This window comes from Manacus candei, unplaced genomic scaffold (assembly GCF_025592945.1).
Source record: "Manacus candei isolate 608988 ecotype Guabito, Panama unplaced genomic scaffold, ASM2559294v1 h1tg000047l, whole genome shotgun sequence".
In the NCBI taxonomy this organism is placed as follows: Eukaryota; Metazoa; Chordata; class Aves; order Passeriformes; family Pipridae; genus Manacus; species Manacus candei.
In genome coordinates this window covers 3,958,497-3,971,832 of record NW_026138095.1, presented here as the reverse complement: position 1 = coordinate 3,971,832, position 13,336 = coordinate 3,958,497, and the positions used below count along the sequence as shown (strand labels likewise).

Sequence of the window (13,336 nt, the reverse complement as noted above, 5' to 3'; positions counted from 1 at the left end):
GGCCGCCCGCCCGCCCGCCCGCCCTCACGGCCCCGCGCCCCGCCCGCCCTCACGGCCCCGCGCCCCGCCCGCGCAGGTGAGGCACGGAGCGCGGCACCGCCGGCGGTGATAAAACTGCCCTTCTCCAGGCGTTTGGGGTGAGGAATTTGCCTAGGGAAGGTCTTGGTGTCCAGCTCTGCTGCGGTGTTCTCTGAGGCAGCCCCAGGTAAGAGCCACGATGTCCCTGTGCCGCTGGCCAAGCCCTCCCGGATCCTGTGAGGGTTCTAATCACCGTAAGGGAAACTGTTCTACTCATGGAGTGCATAAAGAAGAAAGTCCAAAAAGTCGAGCTGTTGCTGTTAAGTGCTGGGGAGAAGGGGCAGCAGCCCAGTCCCTTCACTCTTAGCAGTGATTTGTTTTATTTCCTCTGGTCCTGTAGGGTTTAAAACAACTTCTTTCATTGTATTTTCCACAACCAGACTCCATCTCAGTTCAGTCTGATGCATGAGTTGCCTTGTCATGATGTAAAGTCACTCAGAGGACAAAGACCTTGATTATTCTTCCTTGGAGACACATCCTTCACCCCTCAGCTTTGACCTCTGGTCCGAAAGCTTGTCAGTTCAGGAATTATAGTAAGCAAGACTTGATTTTATGTTGGAAATTAACCTTGAATTACTAATTGGTCTCCATTTCAAATAGTTCTTTTGATTGAGAATGAACCTGTGTTGTGATCCCATCAGGTAACATTAAAAAGGGGCAGAGACACATTTTAAATACCCTAAAGGTATTAGGTTATTATTTAAATAAAGGTATTATTTAAATACCCCTAAAGGGTATTTAAAAGGAGGGCTCCCTTTTAAGACAACTACCCCAAAAAAGGACTAATAGCAGATTTAATTATTTCCCCAGCTATAACCAAAAAGACAATTAGAACCAGCTGCAACCAATAACAGCTACTGGGGCAGAAGAGAGCTGCAGGTGGAAAGGCTAGAGCCTGCTTTTCAGTGCTGGACTTGAAAAAGCTCTAAGTATAACATGGGGAATAGGGAGGGTCAGGAGGACAGGCTTTCAACACAAGTTAGAAATCAGACAAGAGGTTGGATGTTATTTTTTCCCACTATTCCTTCTCTTCAGGAGGGAAAGTATCCATGAGTCATAGAGAAGCCAAAAGGCAGCACACAGAGTCTAATTCGTATTGATTCTAAACTTGTGTTGTCCCAGCACTGATGCTCAAAGAGCCCTTTGCCACTGTTACCTTTTGGACTCAGTTTAAACCCCAATCTCAAACCATCCGTGATTTTTAAAGATTTTTAGCCGTTTTCATGAGCCTGAAGGGGTTAATCTGACAGGTCTGATCCGGTCCCAGCTGTGTATGTGCTGCCTAATTTCTTCCTGGGGTTGTGTTTGGGTGCAGCATTTTGGGTTTCTGATCCCAAATACCTCATTTTCCTTCCTCCCAGGGCTGCCTGGGCTGAACTCTGATACGGAAATCAAGCTGGGTAGGTTGCTCCATTGTAGCTCCAGTTGTGAGAGCTGGGCAGTTTTGTGAAAGCCCTTTGGGGCTACTTTGAGTGGAAAAAGGACCTGTGAACAAACTGTTCAGGTTTGTTCCAGGAGGCTTAGCTAGCAGATGTTGGCTGGGTCCCTACTTTGAGGGGTTTTTATTGCATATTCATGAGCTGACCTTTTTAGCCACTTCCAATGCAGGAAGGATGTATATCTACATTTTCTTTGTAGTATTTGGAATATAAAAGGTTGCCTACATTACTGAATGTGAAAATGGAGTAGGTTTTATAATCTCAAGTTCTTTCTGTCTCAGTTTCTTCTGAAGCCCTTCCCTGTTCTGTCTGCATCTGCTCTGGGGTGCCCCCAGCTCCCCAGTTTCTCTAGCAATTACTGTTTTCCAAGGTAGAGTCACCAGGGTATGCAGTGGGGAGAAATGACATTCTAAATTAAGAGGCTCTCACAGACTTGCAAGATGATAATTTGTCTGTAACAAAACTCCTCATTAGAATACTGTTAATTTCCTTTCTGTGATGATTATAGCACAGCACTAGCTCATATGTGCAATGTGCAGAGACATTTCCCTGAAAAAAACCCCAAACTATCATTACCACTAGTGAAAAACATTCCTTAGAGGAGAAAAATGAACTTGTAATTTTGCAGCAGTTTTCCAGTTTAGTGGGAGTTTGGTGTTAAGGTAAGGGTTTGGGGGTTCTCCCTGTTGTTGATTGCACTCATGTTACACTTCATGGTTGGCATTTTCCCACCAGCATCTGGAATCAGAGACAATACAGTCCCCAACTGTGTGGAACCTGTTACCCCTGAAATTCAGCTCATTTATTCTCTCTTTGCTTTAAAAACTCGCTTCCCTCCTCCCTACAGACATCTTTAAATGATTGCTGTTTCTCTCTGTTGGCATAGCATATTTTTGCTTATCCATCTGTTTTGAAGTTTTGATGAGGTTCAGTTTTTGAGTCAAAAAGAGATTGTTTTTATAATAGCTGCTTAGTGCCTGGAATATTTTGGCAGGGGTGGTGTTGTATGAGTGAAGTGGGTTAGTGTTTCTCAGAAGTGCTGGATTTGGTCTCCTGTTCTTATGCTTTGGGAGAGCAGGCTGGACAGGCTCTAAAGCAAGGCAGAAGTGGATGCTGTGCTCAGGGTGATGGTCCTTAAGGGTCAGAACCTCTCCTGTTCATCAGCTGCACTGGAGACCCCAGAAGAGCTTTTACTTTGTTGTCATTTTCCTGCCTGAATCCTGAGGTAGAAAAGTTCTGCTCTTCGGGTCCAAAGGTCGTGGTTTTACTTCTTTGCTTCGCTTCTGCGGGATGGAAAATCCTATTCCTTTTCCAGAGGTATTCCAGCTGCATTTGGTTTTAATTGTTGTTGTTGTCTGTTTTTTAAACAAATTTGTATAGAAAAGATGGACTTGTAGCTTGGTTCTGTCCTTGTGGCTGAGCTGGTTTTGGACCTTTGCACCCAGAAAACGTGGGCTGTGGTGCTGGACCCTCTCTCTGTTCTGGCTCTGTCTGGCTGTGGCTGTCGGTGCAGCAGCAAGCAGAGGCACTGGCACCATGTGGCTCAGCCCGGCTCTGCTCGCCCTTCCCCCTTGCCGACCTGCTATTTCTGTGCTTCACTGGAAGAAGCTAAAACTGCTGGATTTCTGCCTGCAGTCAGGGCATTCCTCAAGTTCCTAATCCGGGCTCCAGATGGTTAAGTTACCCATCCTGGCACACAGGAACGAGTCGTTACGGTAAAAGATGTCAAACCCCACACCAGCCCCTCACGGTGGGACTCTCCGGGAGGGAGAAGTTACCTGGTCACCTGCCCGCGGGCAGTACCGGGCTGGGACCGGCCCGGGACCGGCCCAGGGGCTGCCCGGCGCTGGGCACGGCCGATCCTCGGCGGGTCGCCCCGGGGGAGGCGGTGAAGGGACCCCCGGCGCTGCTCCCCCGCCGCCGCCCAGCCGCATCCTCGGACGTGCCGCAGCTCCGGGCTCTGTCTCCCAGAGCCCCCGGGGGCTCTCCCGCGCCGGGAAGGGCGGACCCCCGTCCCCGGGCGATGGCTCGGGGGAGGCGCCCGCCGTGCCCGGGCCGGGGGCACCGCCCGGCCGCGGGGGCGGGCGGCGGCGGGCGGGGAGGGGTCAGTGCCCCGGCCGGAGCTCGGCCGCCGGGATGATGCCGCCCGCCGGCGCTGCCCGCGCTAATTGGATGTTCCCTGGATGGAGGATTTCCTCCCCTGCCGGCTGCGGGAGTCATGAAGGCAGGCTCGGCTGCGCTTGAAAGTTTGCCAAGCGGCAGCTAGGTTTAATTTCTTTAAGGATCTGGGGAGAAGGGGGGGCGGGGGCTGAAGGGGGACCGTTTCCAAGCATGGGAGACAAGCTGCCGGAGCCTCACGCCAGCTCTTCCCCTGCTGTGGCTGCCAGCGCGGAGGCGGAAGAAATCGAGGTGCTGGACTCCGAGGATGTCCTACCTATGGCCGCGGAGGATGTAAGTTTGCTTCGCCCGGTGTCTTCCCCCCTCTGCCAGGTTAATCGGCTCAGGCTATTCATAGCTGCATCCCGGGATGGGGGCAGGAGCGGGGCTGGTGACCCTGCGGGGCTCGGGAAAGCCGCCGTCCCCGCCGCCCTCCCGCCGCCGCTGTCCGCGGGCTCCGGCAGCCTCCGGGCCGGCTCCGGCCCCGGGGCCGCCGCTCCCGCCGCTCCCTGCCCCGGGGGCCGGGCAGGCGGCCGGTCCGCCCGGTGCCCGCCACCGTCGCGGAGATGCTGCGGCTGCCGGGCACGGGCAGCGGGCTGCGCACCGAGGCGACCCTGGAGCCCGGAGAGGGGCTGACGCCTTGGCTCCAGGGGCTTCCGGGGGACCGAGAGCTTCTCCAGAGTCCCGGCCACCCGGAGGGTGACAGATGCGAAACGCTCCCGCTCCCGGGAGCTGCTCCCTCTTCCAGCCCCCGAGCAACAAACAACCGAGGAAGTTTTTTCCCCGGCTCGGCGGGGCTGATGGCTTCTCTCCACCCTCCGAGCTCTGATTGCACCTGAGAGTGGGATAACTTGGCACCGGAGTTCTGCCTCTGCTCACGCAGCCCAGAAGGACACCGAGTCTGCTCCTGCCAGGCTGAGCGGCAGAGACTGCAGAGCTGAGGCGATTGTTCTGTGCCTGCCGGTCCCGGAGGCAGGAGCTCGCTGTGCACCTGTCTGGGAGGGAGCAAACGTGAGAGATCCTGCATTCCTGGTGCTTCCCAGGACTGTTCACAGCTCTCCTTCCCAGCAAACTCGGCTGGGATGAGGACTGCAAAGAGTCTGCCCAGTCTGCAGCGGTAAGCGCAGGGTCTGCTCCTTCCAATGAGACATGAACAGAGATACTAAACGTCTTTCTGAAGCGGGCTCTGGCTCGGCTCTTGCACGGCTACGAGAGGGACACTTGGGGGATGAGCCTCCAGCAACGGCGCATCCCCTTTGCTCTCTACTTTCGACGCTGCTGGAGGAACCTGCCCGGGGATGTTTAGGGACAGAGCCCACTCCTCATGCCCCAGCCCTTCCTTCTGAGTCACCTAGAATTCGGTTGCTGTTGGATTTTCCCCCCAGAGGGTAGCGGAGGAAATGCAGTTGCTTGGTAGAGCTGCATTCCCCGGGCTGTATCCCTGAGCGCTGTGCAGTCAGGAGGGAACATGTGATGCAGTTTGACCTCTGCTACAACACTACCAGGCAGTCCTAGGAGGAGATGCCTGATCCAGGGGTATGTGTAGCTTTGACTTGGAAAGGGTGGCTTTCCAGGAGCTTTCACAGTCCAGGTTTCCAAGTCCCAGTGCTTGCTTGCGTCAGCCTGTGACCTTTTCTTCTCTGACAAATTTTGTGCTTGTCTGGATGGTCCTCCAAGGAAGATTTCCTGTTGTGACACACATGGGCCCCTTGGAGTTCCTCCAGCCTCTACATGAACGGAGCCATTAGCAATTCCATCCTGCCAGGGAACCAGGAGATGCTGAAGTGCTGAGTGCCTGGCAGGATTGGGCTCCTTGGACAGAAGCTTTCCCTGGTGAACTCTAGATTCTCATCCCAGTTCTGCTGGTGATTTGCTGCTTGACCTTGAGGTAGGACAGCCTGGTCAGCCCCAGCTCGCAGTGTGTTGTTACTGGTGTGGGATCTGCATTGTTATCTGACCCTGGTACCTTGTTTTCTATCATCAACAAAGCAGCCCCAGAGCTGCAGTTGCATTGGTTACAGGAAGCTGCTGAGACCTGGCAGTGGATGATGTGACAGAAGCCTGAGGTATCGTGTATCATCTGCAAGTCAGAAGAGCAGGAAGTGGTGTAAATGCCCTCCTCCTCCTCGGCCAAGATTTCCTGCTGAAACAAGCAGGCTACAGAGCATCATCTCTGAGAATTCCAACTGCTCTGTGTCCCCCTGGGACCTCACTGGGGGCTGATTTTCTGTTGGTATTACATCTGAAAGCTTGATGGGAGCTCTCGGCTTGGCCAACAAGAACTGACACAGGGTCAGTTCTTTATGTGTTATTAACCACAAAAATATTACGTAGTGGAGGTTTGGCTGCCACAGCATTGGCAGGGTGTAAAAGCTCAGCTGTGATGTCATTGCAGCTCTCAGAGCAGCATTCCACAAAGCCAGGATCCAGGCAGTCCCAATACGCTCTGTTTAAAGTGCTGGGCTGATTTATGATGATAAATGGGAGTTTATAAATGGAGGGAGAGATGGGGAGGAGGGGAGCCAACAACTTAACTAATGGAAAGGAATTCGGTGGCCTGATATCCCAGTGTCACTCCAGTCAATTCTGCTTTAGATCTGCCTACCATGTGAAAGCAAATATTCTTCCAGGACTAGATAAGACTCTCCCCAGAGTTCTGCTTTGCCTACAGCACAGTGAGATTTGCTTCTTTGAGTCTGACATTTGTTATTTGCTTTTATGGGGCAGTGAATGAGGCAGAAACAAAATGTTTTGCTGAACTGCACTTCAGACAGCAGAGCTGGAAATGTGCAAGGTGTTTTCTGGAGATCCCAAGCCAGTGGTTACCCCAATGCTGCCCCATGGAAGTTACTGTCTTCTGAACTGGTCCCTAAATCCAGGAGAGATGAGAGAGCCTTACACAATTTATTAAGAATGTCCTCTGTTCCATGGGACACTGAGACAGCAAGTCTGGGTTAGAGAGGTGACTTGACATCAGTCTTTCTACAAAGCATAAATCAGAGCCAGTCTCCAGCTGGTTTTGTCTGTTCCCAAATGACAAGGACTTGTGGAGTGTTCACATGGTTGTGTGTGTTGAAGTAGAGCTTCCTTCTATACAGCATTTTTAAGGCAGTTCTGCTAGAACAAAAGGTATGGAGTAATATAATGGGCTCTCTCCAGCCTTCCACCCTCCCACCTTGCACGGGAGGAATTACCTGTTTTCCAAATGTGGACATGTGAGGTTCAGAAAACTGGTGGGCTGTTAAAGACCCTGCAGCAAATCCCTGCCAGAGTCGGGGGCAGGCAGCAGACAGGGCTCTGACAACCCAGCAAGGCAATCGAGGGGTCAGGGTTGGGCCACAGGATCTGAGAGAGTGATCTGAAAAACCATTGCTAATTCCCCCCTCCCCTCAATATACACCAAGCTTTCTTGATCCCTGGGAGTAAAAAAGCCTTTTATTCCTTGCTTGCCTGCAAGTAGACAAAGAGGGAGAAAACAGAATTAACACATGAATGTTCTGAGTTCATCCTAATTTGGATTTGTAAATGAAAACTGTCCTCCCTGTGTTTGGTAGATTCCCCCTGCCTCCTCCCCCGGAAGGGTAGGTGATTCTGGGATGAAGAAGGATGCTGGAAATGGCATTAAATCATTTGGCTATTCCTCTGTTAGAATGTACTTCTACAGTTTACTGCATGTTAATGTCGTTGCTCTTATACCTTCTTTTTCTTCTTTTTCCTCCCTCATGCATTGCCTCTCAGCACTGGAAAGCCCTGTTTGATCAGGTATGTGAACATCTGATGTATTGTCTCTGTCTCGTGAGCAAAGAGCCTAACCTCCAGCGAATTCCCTCTGTGCTAGCTTTTCCCTGCCTTTCAAACACAGCCTAGGAGGAATGTGTTCCCTGCTCCCAGTTCCCAGGATGCTGATGTGCAAATCATGATTATCACGACTGCTTTGGGCCTTTCTCTCAGCCCCTCTTCAGAGTAGCCAGGGACAGGAGTGAGCCCATCCCTGCTGGCACGGGGGCTGAGCCAAGGTGCTGCTCTGTGTGCTGTCCTTGCCTGTGGATTAAAGGATGTTCTAGTCTTTCAGGCAGGCAGACCAGGACCTGTAAAACCAGCACTGTGCTCTTTGAAATGGCTCCCCCGCTGCTAAACTGACTTGTGTGGGGTTACATCCTCCAGGGAGCACCTGCTCCTTGAAACTATTAGCAAAGGATTAGCAAAGTATCTGCTCCTGTACCCAAGACTGTAGTTGGGTCGTGTTAAATGCCTTGGGTCAGACCTGTAGCTGGCTGAAATCAGCACAGCTCTGCAGAGCTCTGAGCTGGAGCTGCAGAGATTTTGGGTGGTGGGCTCTAGTTTGTAAATGATGCTTTGAGCTGCTTTAACTGACGTGTTTGCTTTGTGGCATTCCCTCCACGTGCCAGGTTGGAATGTGAAGCAGCTATAAACTGGAGGATTTTTCTAGGGTTGACTGGCTTTTAAACTGCAGCCATCTCTTGATGTCATAAACTTGTGTGCAGTTGTGTGTGCGTGCAAATGTCACCTTCTGTAAGGGAGCTTGCTCTGACTGGCAATAAAGTTGGGATGGGATTTCATCCCTGCTTTATGAGGTGCTAATCTTGCCTCTGTGTCTGGCTGAAGTGCAAAGCCAAAGCTGTGGTGCAGTGTGTGAAGGGATGTCCTTGGTACCCTGGGGGTCCCGTTCTCATCCAGCCATCCCTGGGCTGCCTGTTGTGGTGAGTGCTGGTTCACACCCTGTCAGTGTGACCGAGTGCTGCTCCACGTGCCTGCACTGCAGCACAGCCAGCTGGTGGGCGGGAGCTGGGGAACTGTGATGGTCTGTTGGAATTTCCTGGGGCTCTGAGGGTTTGCTGCCACTGAAAAGGTGGATGCACAATGAATTGCTTGTGGTCTGGGCTGGAGGTTTGTTCCAGCCACTTTGAATTCTCCTGTCCCCAACACTGGCCTTAATCTGGAGGCTGATTCTACAGGCATCCTTTGAAGTCATTGAGCCCTTGTGGGATGGGGCTGTTGGCTGGCAGCTACCTCAGGCTCAAAGAGAGGAATCTGTAATTTCCCATTGGACTTGCTTGAATAGTAGATGGGGGCTTTTCCTTCTTTTTTTTTCTCTTTTTAAGGGAAGGGAGAGTTTGACTGTTGGATTTACAGAACATTAACCCAGTGACAATGGAACTGGCTGTAAAGGCAGACCTCCAGTAATTAGCTATGTTTCAATTAGGGCTGCAGCTGAATTTTAAACCTTGTCTGTAAGGCTTTATTATCAAAGAGAATGCAACCTGTGACAACCAGTGGTAAGTCCTGAATAAATCAATGATGTCCTTGTTGCCCCTTGTTGCCCCCAGGCAAAGCTGACGTCTTCCTTGAGCATTCCATCCTCAGAGCAGTGCAATTAGTCCTGCAGTGCAGTGCAAGATGCCGTTTGTCAGGGAACAAGGTTGCTATTCCCAGCAGCAGTGTGCTCTAGGAACATTTTGTTTAGCCCTGATTGGCATCCATGTGAAACATGAGGACAGCCTTAATAACTGGAGAAAGCCTGTGTGTTCAAACTGGGAACAGTTGCAGCCCTCCCTGGGAGCTGGGACCTGGCTGTGTGTGAACTTGGAGTGGGAATGTGTGGTGGAAGGTGCACATGTGTTTGTGACTCATGGGCTGGGACTGAGGTTTGAGAGCCCCCTCTCAGCTGGAACACGTGGGGCTGTGTTCATCACCTCCCAGGAGAGCAGCAGAGCAAGAGGAGGCTCTGGAGAAAGTGTTAGAGCAGTTGGGAATTCACAGGCTGGGACTCTGCAAGTGCCTTGTTGCTGTCATAGTCCATCACCCCAGAAAACAGTGTCAAGGAGAGGTCAGCACACCCTCCCCAGCCTTTCAGTGGGGAAAAAATTATTATTAATGCTTTTTTTCTTCCTTTTTTTTTTCCTGTGGGGAGATAATTTAAAAACTTTTATTTAAGTTTCATGACCAAAAGAAAGCAGCATGTTTCTGTTTAGACATACAAAATTAAAGGGTTTGGTTTTTTAATGTCACCCCCCTCCCAACATCTTAATTAAAAATTCAAAACTTTTTGATGGAAATTGCTGCTCAGCCATAAAGAAGTACTTTTTGCTTGGTTATTTTGGGGGAGAGGAGAGACTGACCATGCTTTCTGGAGGAATTTTTTATTTGTTTTGATTCAGTTCTAATCTGTCACACTGGGAACTGTCAGTGGCTCAAGCCAAGATCTTCAGCCACTTGCACATTGATTCTCTTTAAGAAGTAAAAAGGATTAAATTTGACAAAAAGTCAGGCCCAGAACTACTTCCTATTCTTTGAGGTTCAGTGAAGCCCCTCCCAGGGCAAAATCCTGACTACACTGAAGCAAGTACCAAAATGCCTCCTGCATTTAGTGGGGTCAGCACTTCCCCCGAGAGTTTGGGAGCAGCAGCCTCGCAGCTTTGTGGTGCTGCAGCCAGGCAGTTCCAGCTCAGCTGCTGCTTCACACTGGGCTTGCAAGATGTGATTTTTATTACGAGGCCGCGGCCCTCGGGCAGCTCTAACTCACTTTTATATGGGAACTTTTATAGGGATTCATACATTTATTTATTGTGCTCATAAACACCCTCCACCCACACACACACATCTGCTGCCTTCTGCAGAGCCTGCGCCATCCCTGCGCGCTCCTCGCTGGCTCCTTTGGAATCTGAGCTCTGAGCAGAGCAAGGCATTGCCTCTCCATCCCTCTGCAATCACTTGGGGGGTTTCTTCATTTGTCCTTTGCTGGCCAAAACCCCAGTTTTTTGTTAATCTTCTGGTAGAGTTACAAATGTGACAGTCCCAGGAGCAGGTCCTGATAGTTTCACACTTCTCTGTGCTATTAAGATCCCTGTTAATTGCCTTGCACAGACATGGGAACATCTCCCTGTCCTTGCTGAAGCCAAGTTCATGGTTAGAGAGAGTCTGCAGATGAGTCTCCTGAGGGGCAGTTCCAGCTTTGCTGTGTCCTTTCCAGGGCCTCAGTGCCCTTCCTTGCCTCCGTGTCTCCAGTGCCCCTGCTTTAGCCATGGCTGCAGCTAATCGGAATTATCCAGCCTTTGGCTGTGCTGGGGGAAAGGGGCTGTCCAGGAGGGTGATCTTTGTTCTTAGGACAGACCTGCCTTCTGAAAGTGGCTTTCAGCCCTGTTAAATGCCAAGTGCTTGTATCATCTTCTCTGTTTCCCCATGGCTGTTGAGATTTCGAGGGTGAATTAACATTATCAGCCCTCATCTTGGAGTTCTCACTTCTCACCCATACCCCGGTTTGTAGTCATGACAACAAACTTGTTTTAAATAGACACACACAAAACTCTCCAAAAAGACCCTCCTCACTGGCTCACCACCTTGATCCTGTTGCTTGTCAATCCAGCCTGTGTTTTGTTGCAGCTGCTTTAGAAATCTTAGATTCCTTCCTGAGACTTGTACGTGGGCGTGATGGCAACAGATGAACAGAATTTATGGGGAATGCAGAGAGATGCCAAGTTACCCAGCCTGTGTGGGCAGCTAATGGAAAACTTGAGCTCAGAAACAAGGCTGGAGAGATATGCACTTGCCAGGGAGAGTTCAGTTGCTGACACTACCAGCAGTGGGTGCAGCTGAACCTGCTCTGCCATGGTCTCATAAACATTAAAATATGTTTTAAAATATGCTGACTTTGCAGCCGCCCTAAGTCCAGGGCTGGTTCCTGCACGACTGAAATTGCAAAGCAATCCATAAAATCAGGCCAGCTATTATCATGGTTGGTTGTAACCAAGAAAGGGAGTTATTTTGAACTCAATGAGCTTTTATGTTAACTGTGTTCCTTTTCTCTGGACAGCCTTTAGCACAGGCAGGACAAACTATTTCTCACACTGTAAAAGAAATTCCATTTTGTTTACCGGGGCACTGTTGAGCTAAACATCACCCTTCCCTTGGAAAAGCTTCCCTGCCTATTGGTGCTGGCAAACCCCTGCCAGCTGTGGGTGCAGGACCTCTGCAGGCAGGTCTTGCTGAGCTGTAGGCAGTGCTTTGTGACTCGAGATTTTACTTCTTTCTCTGGCAAATACCTTGTGTCTCACTGCTGGGTTGTGTGGGTCACTGGGAGCAGCAGGAGCACAGGCTGCAAGATGAAGAATAGGAAATGATGGCAGTGAGAGCAGCAAGTACAGGCAGGGGGGTTGAGCACAGGGTTGTGTGCAAGTCCTTGCCTGAACTTTGGGCTATCACTGCCTTTTCAGAGTGGTGTTGATATGTCCATATTTAAGTGGGGTGGTACTGCAAAGAGGTCATGGGAATTAGGAAATAATAATAGAGTTGTTACTTCATCTCCTAAGGTGAACTGGAGAATCAGGGGTGCTGGTGGGAGACTGTCCATGGTGACAAGAGCATCCAGTCCCCAAAGCAGGGTCTGCCTTGTCTGCTCCATCAGATGCTTCTGAGAGTGTGACAAGAAATGTGCCCCCTTCTCCCCCTCCGCCAAGCTGTGCTTTGTAAAGGGGACAGACATTTTAAAAGCTACAAGGGTCTCTTGGCAATGCTCAGAGGGGGTTCTGCATCTGCCCCACGCCTTGGAGTCTAATCTCATTTACAGTTGTCAGCGTGGGCTGCTGGGGGAGATGAAAGGCAGAGGACAAGGCTGGAGAATAGATTAGTCCCGAGCAGAGGGCTGGGGAGTGCACCTGCCCCTGCCCCGCTACCTTGAGGAGGGGCAGGGGCAGCAGCTGGGCTTGTGTCATCTGCTGCTCTTTGAGGCACCCGGCCATGGAGCACACGATTAATGACTCAGGGGGCTGGGCTTTTGTGAGCCATAAAGCCCTGGGATTTAGGCCGGGCTCTCAGGCCTTTTCCCTGAGCAGCACCATCACTTTACATTTCTCAAGTGGCGTTGTGTGCAGGGAGCTGCTGTCTGTGGCCACAATGCTTCCCTTTCTCCTCCCTCCCCAATCTGGGCTGACCTTTGTCATGCAGCATTAACCCTTTGACTCCTCCACTTTGGGTTATGGGGTTGGGGGAAAAAAGAGAGTCCCTTCAAATTCATTGCCCTGTGGACAGCCTTGAAGGGAAGAATGGGCTGGCGGGAGAGGATCTGGTTTTGCTGAAGGAGATTGGTTTGCTGATGCTTTTCGGATTATCAGCTCCTCACTGCCTTCTGCCAGAGGCTTTTTTGAATACAGCAGCACCCAGGAAAGAGGGGAGGGGAATTTATCCTTCCCTCAGTCAGGGAGGGAAACTGAGGCATTTAGCAGCGAATAGATGTCTGAGAGACTATTCCCTCTGCAGGCTGATGCCTTTTACTGTGCCTGGATTAGCCTGTGTCCATCCCCAGTGTTGTTACAGGGGATGGCAATCTCCCAGCACTTCAAGGCTTATACCCAGATTTGGCTTTTAGCCACAATGCCCTGGGCTGATGGCTCAGCATGGAAAAACTACACAGAGGTCATTAGTGATCTTCCCACCTCTCGCAGGATGAACAGCAAAAATGCCCCAATTCCTCCTTAGTCTTCTAATGCCTCTGTGCAGTGAACACCAACCAGCCCTTAAGCTGGATGTGGGTCTCTGGGTTGTCTGTATTTGCACCTTCCCTGCAGCATGAAAGATTTGTGATCAGCTATCCCATTTCTCCTTTCCCTGGCTCCTTCATTGTTCCTCTCTCCAGTCCCATCAGCCTG

The 13,336-nt window shown here is 50.9% G+C and overlaps 1 protein-coding gene across 1 annotated transcript in view; it reads left to right on the top strand.

Annotated features, from left to right (window-relative positions):
- The first annotated feature begins 3,829 nt into the window (after positions 1 to 3,829).
- The window catches only part of RHBDL3 (rhomboid like 3), a 64,189-nt gene continuing 54,682 nt past the window's right edge, over positions 3,830 to 13,336 (top strand). Inside the window, exons 1-2 of the mRNA XM_051797599.1 lie at positions 3,830 to 3,968; positions 7,413 to 7,436. Coding sequence (XP_051653559.1) covers positions 3,849 to 3,968; positions 7,413 to 7,436 — 144 coding nt within the window. The 5' untranslated portion in view covers positions 3,830 to 3,848. The remainder of the gene's footprint in view (positions 3,969 to 7,412; positions 7,437 to 13,336) is intronic.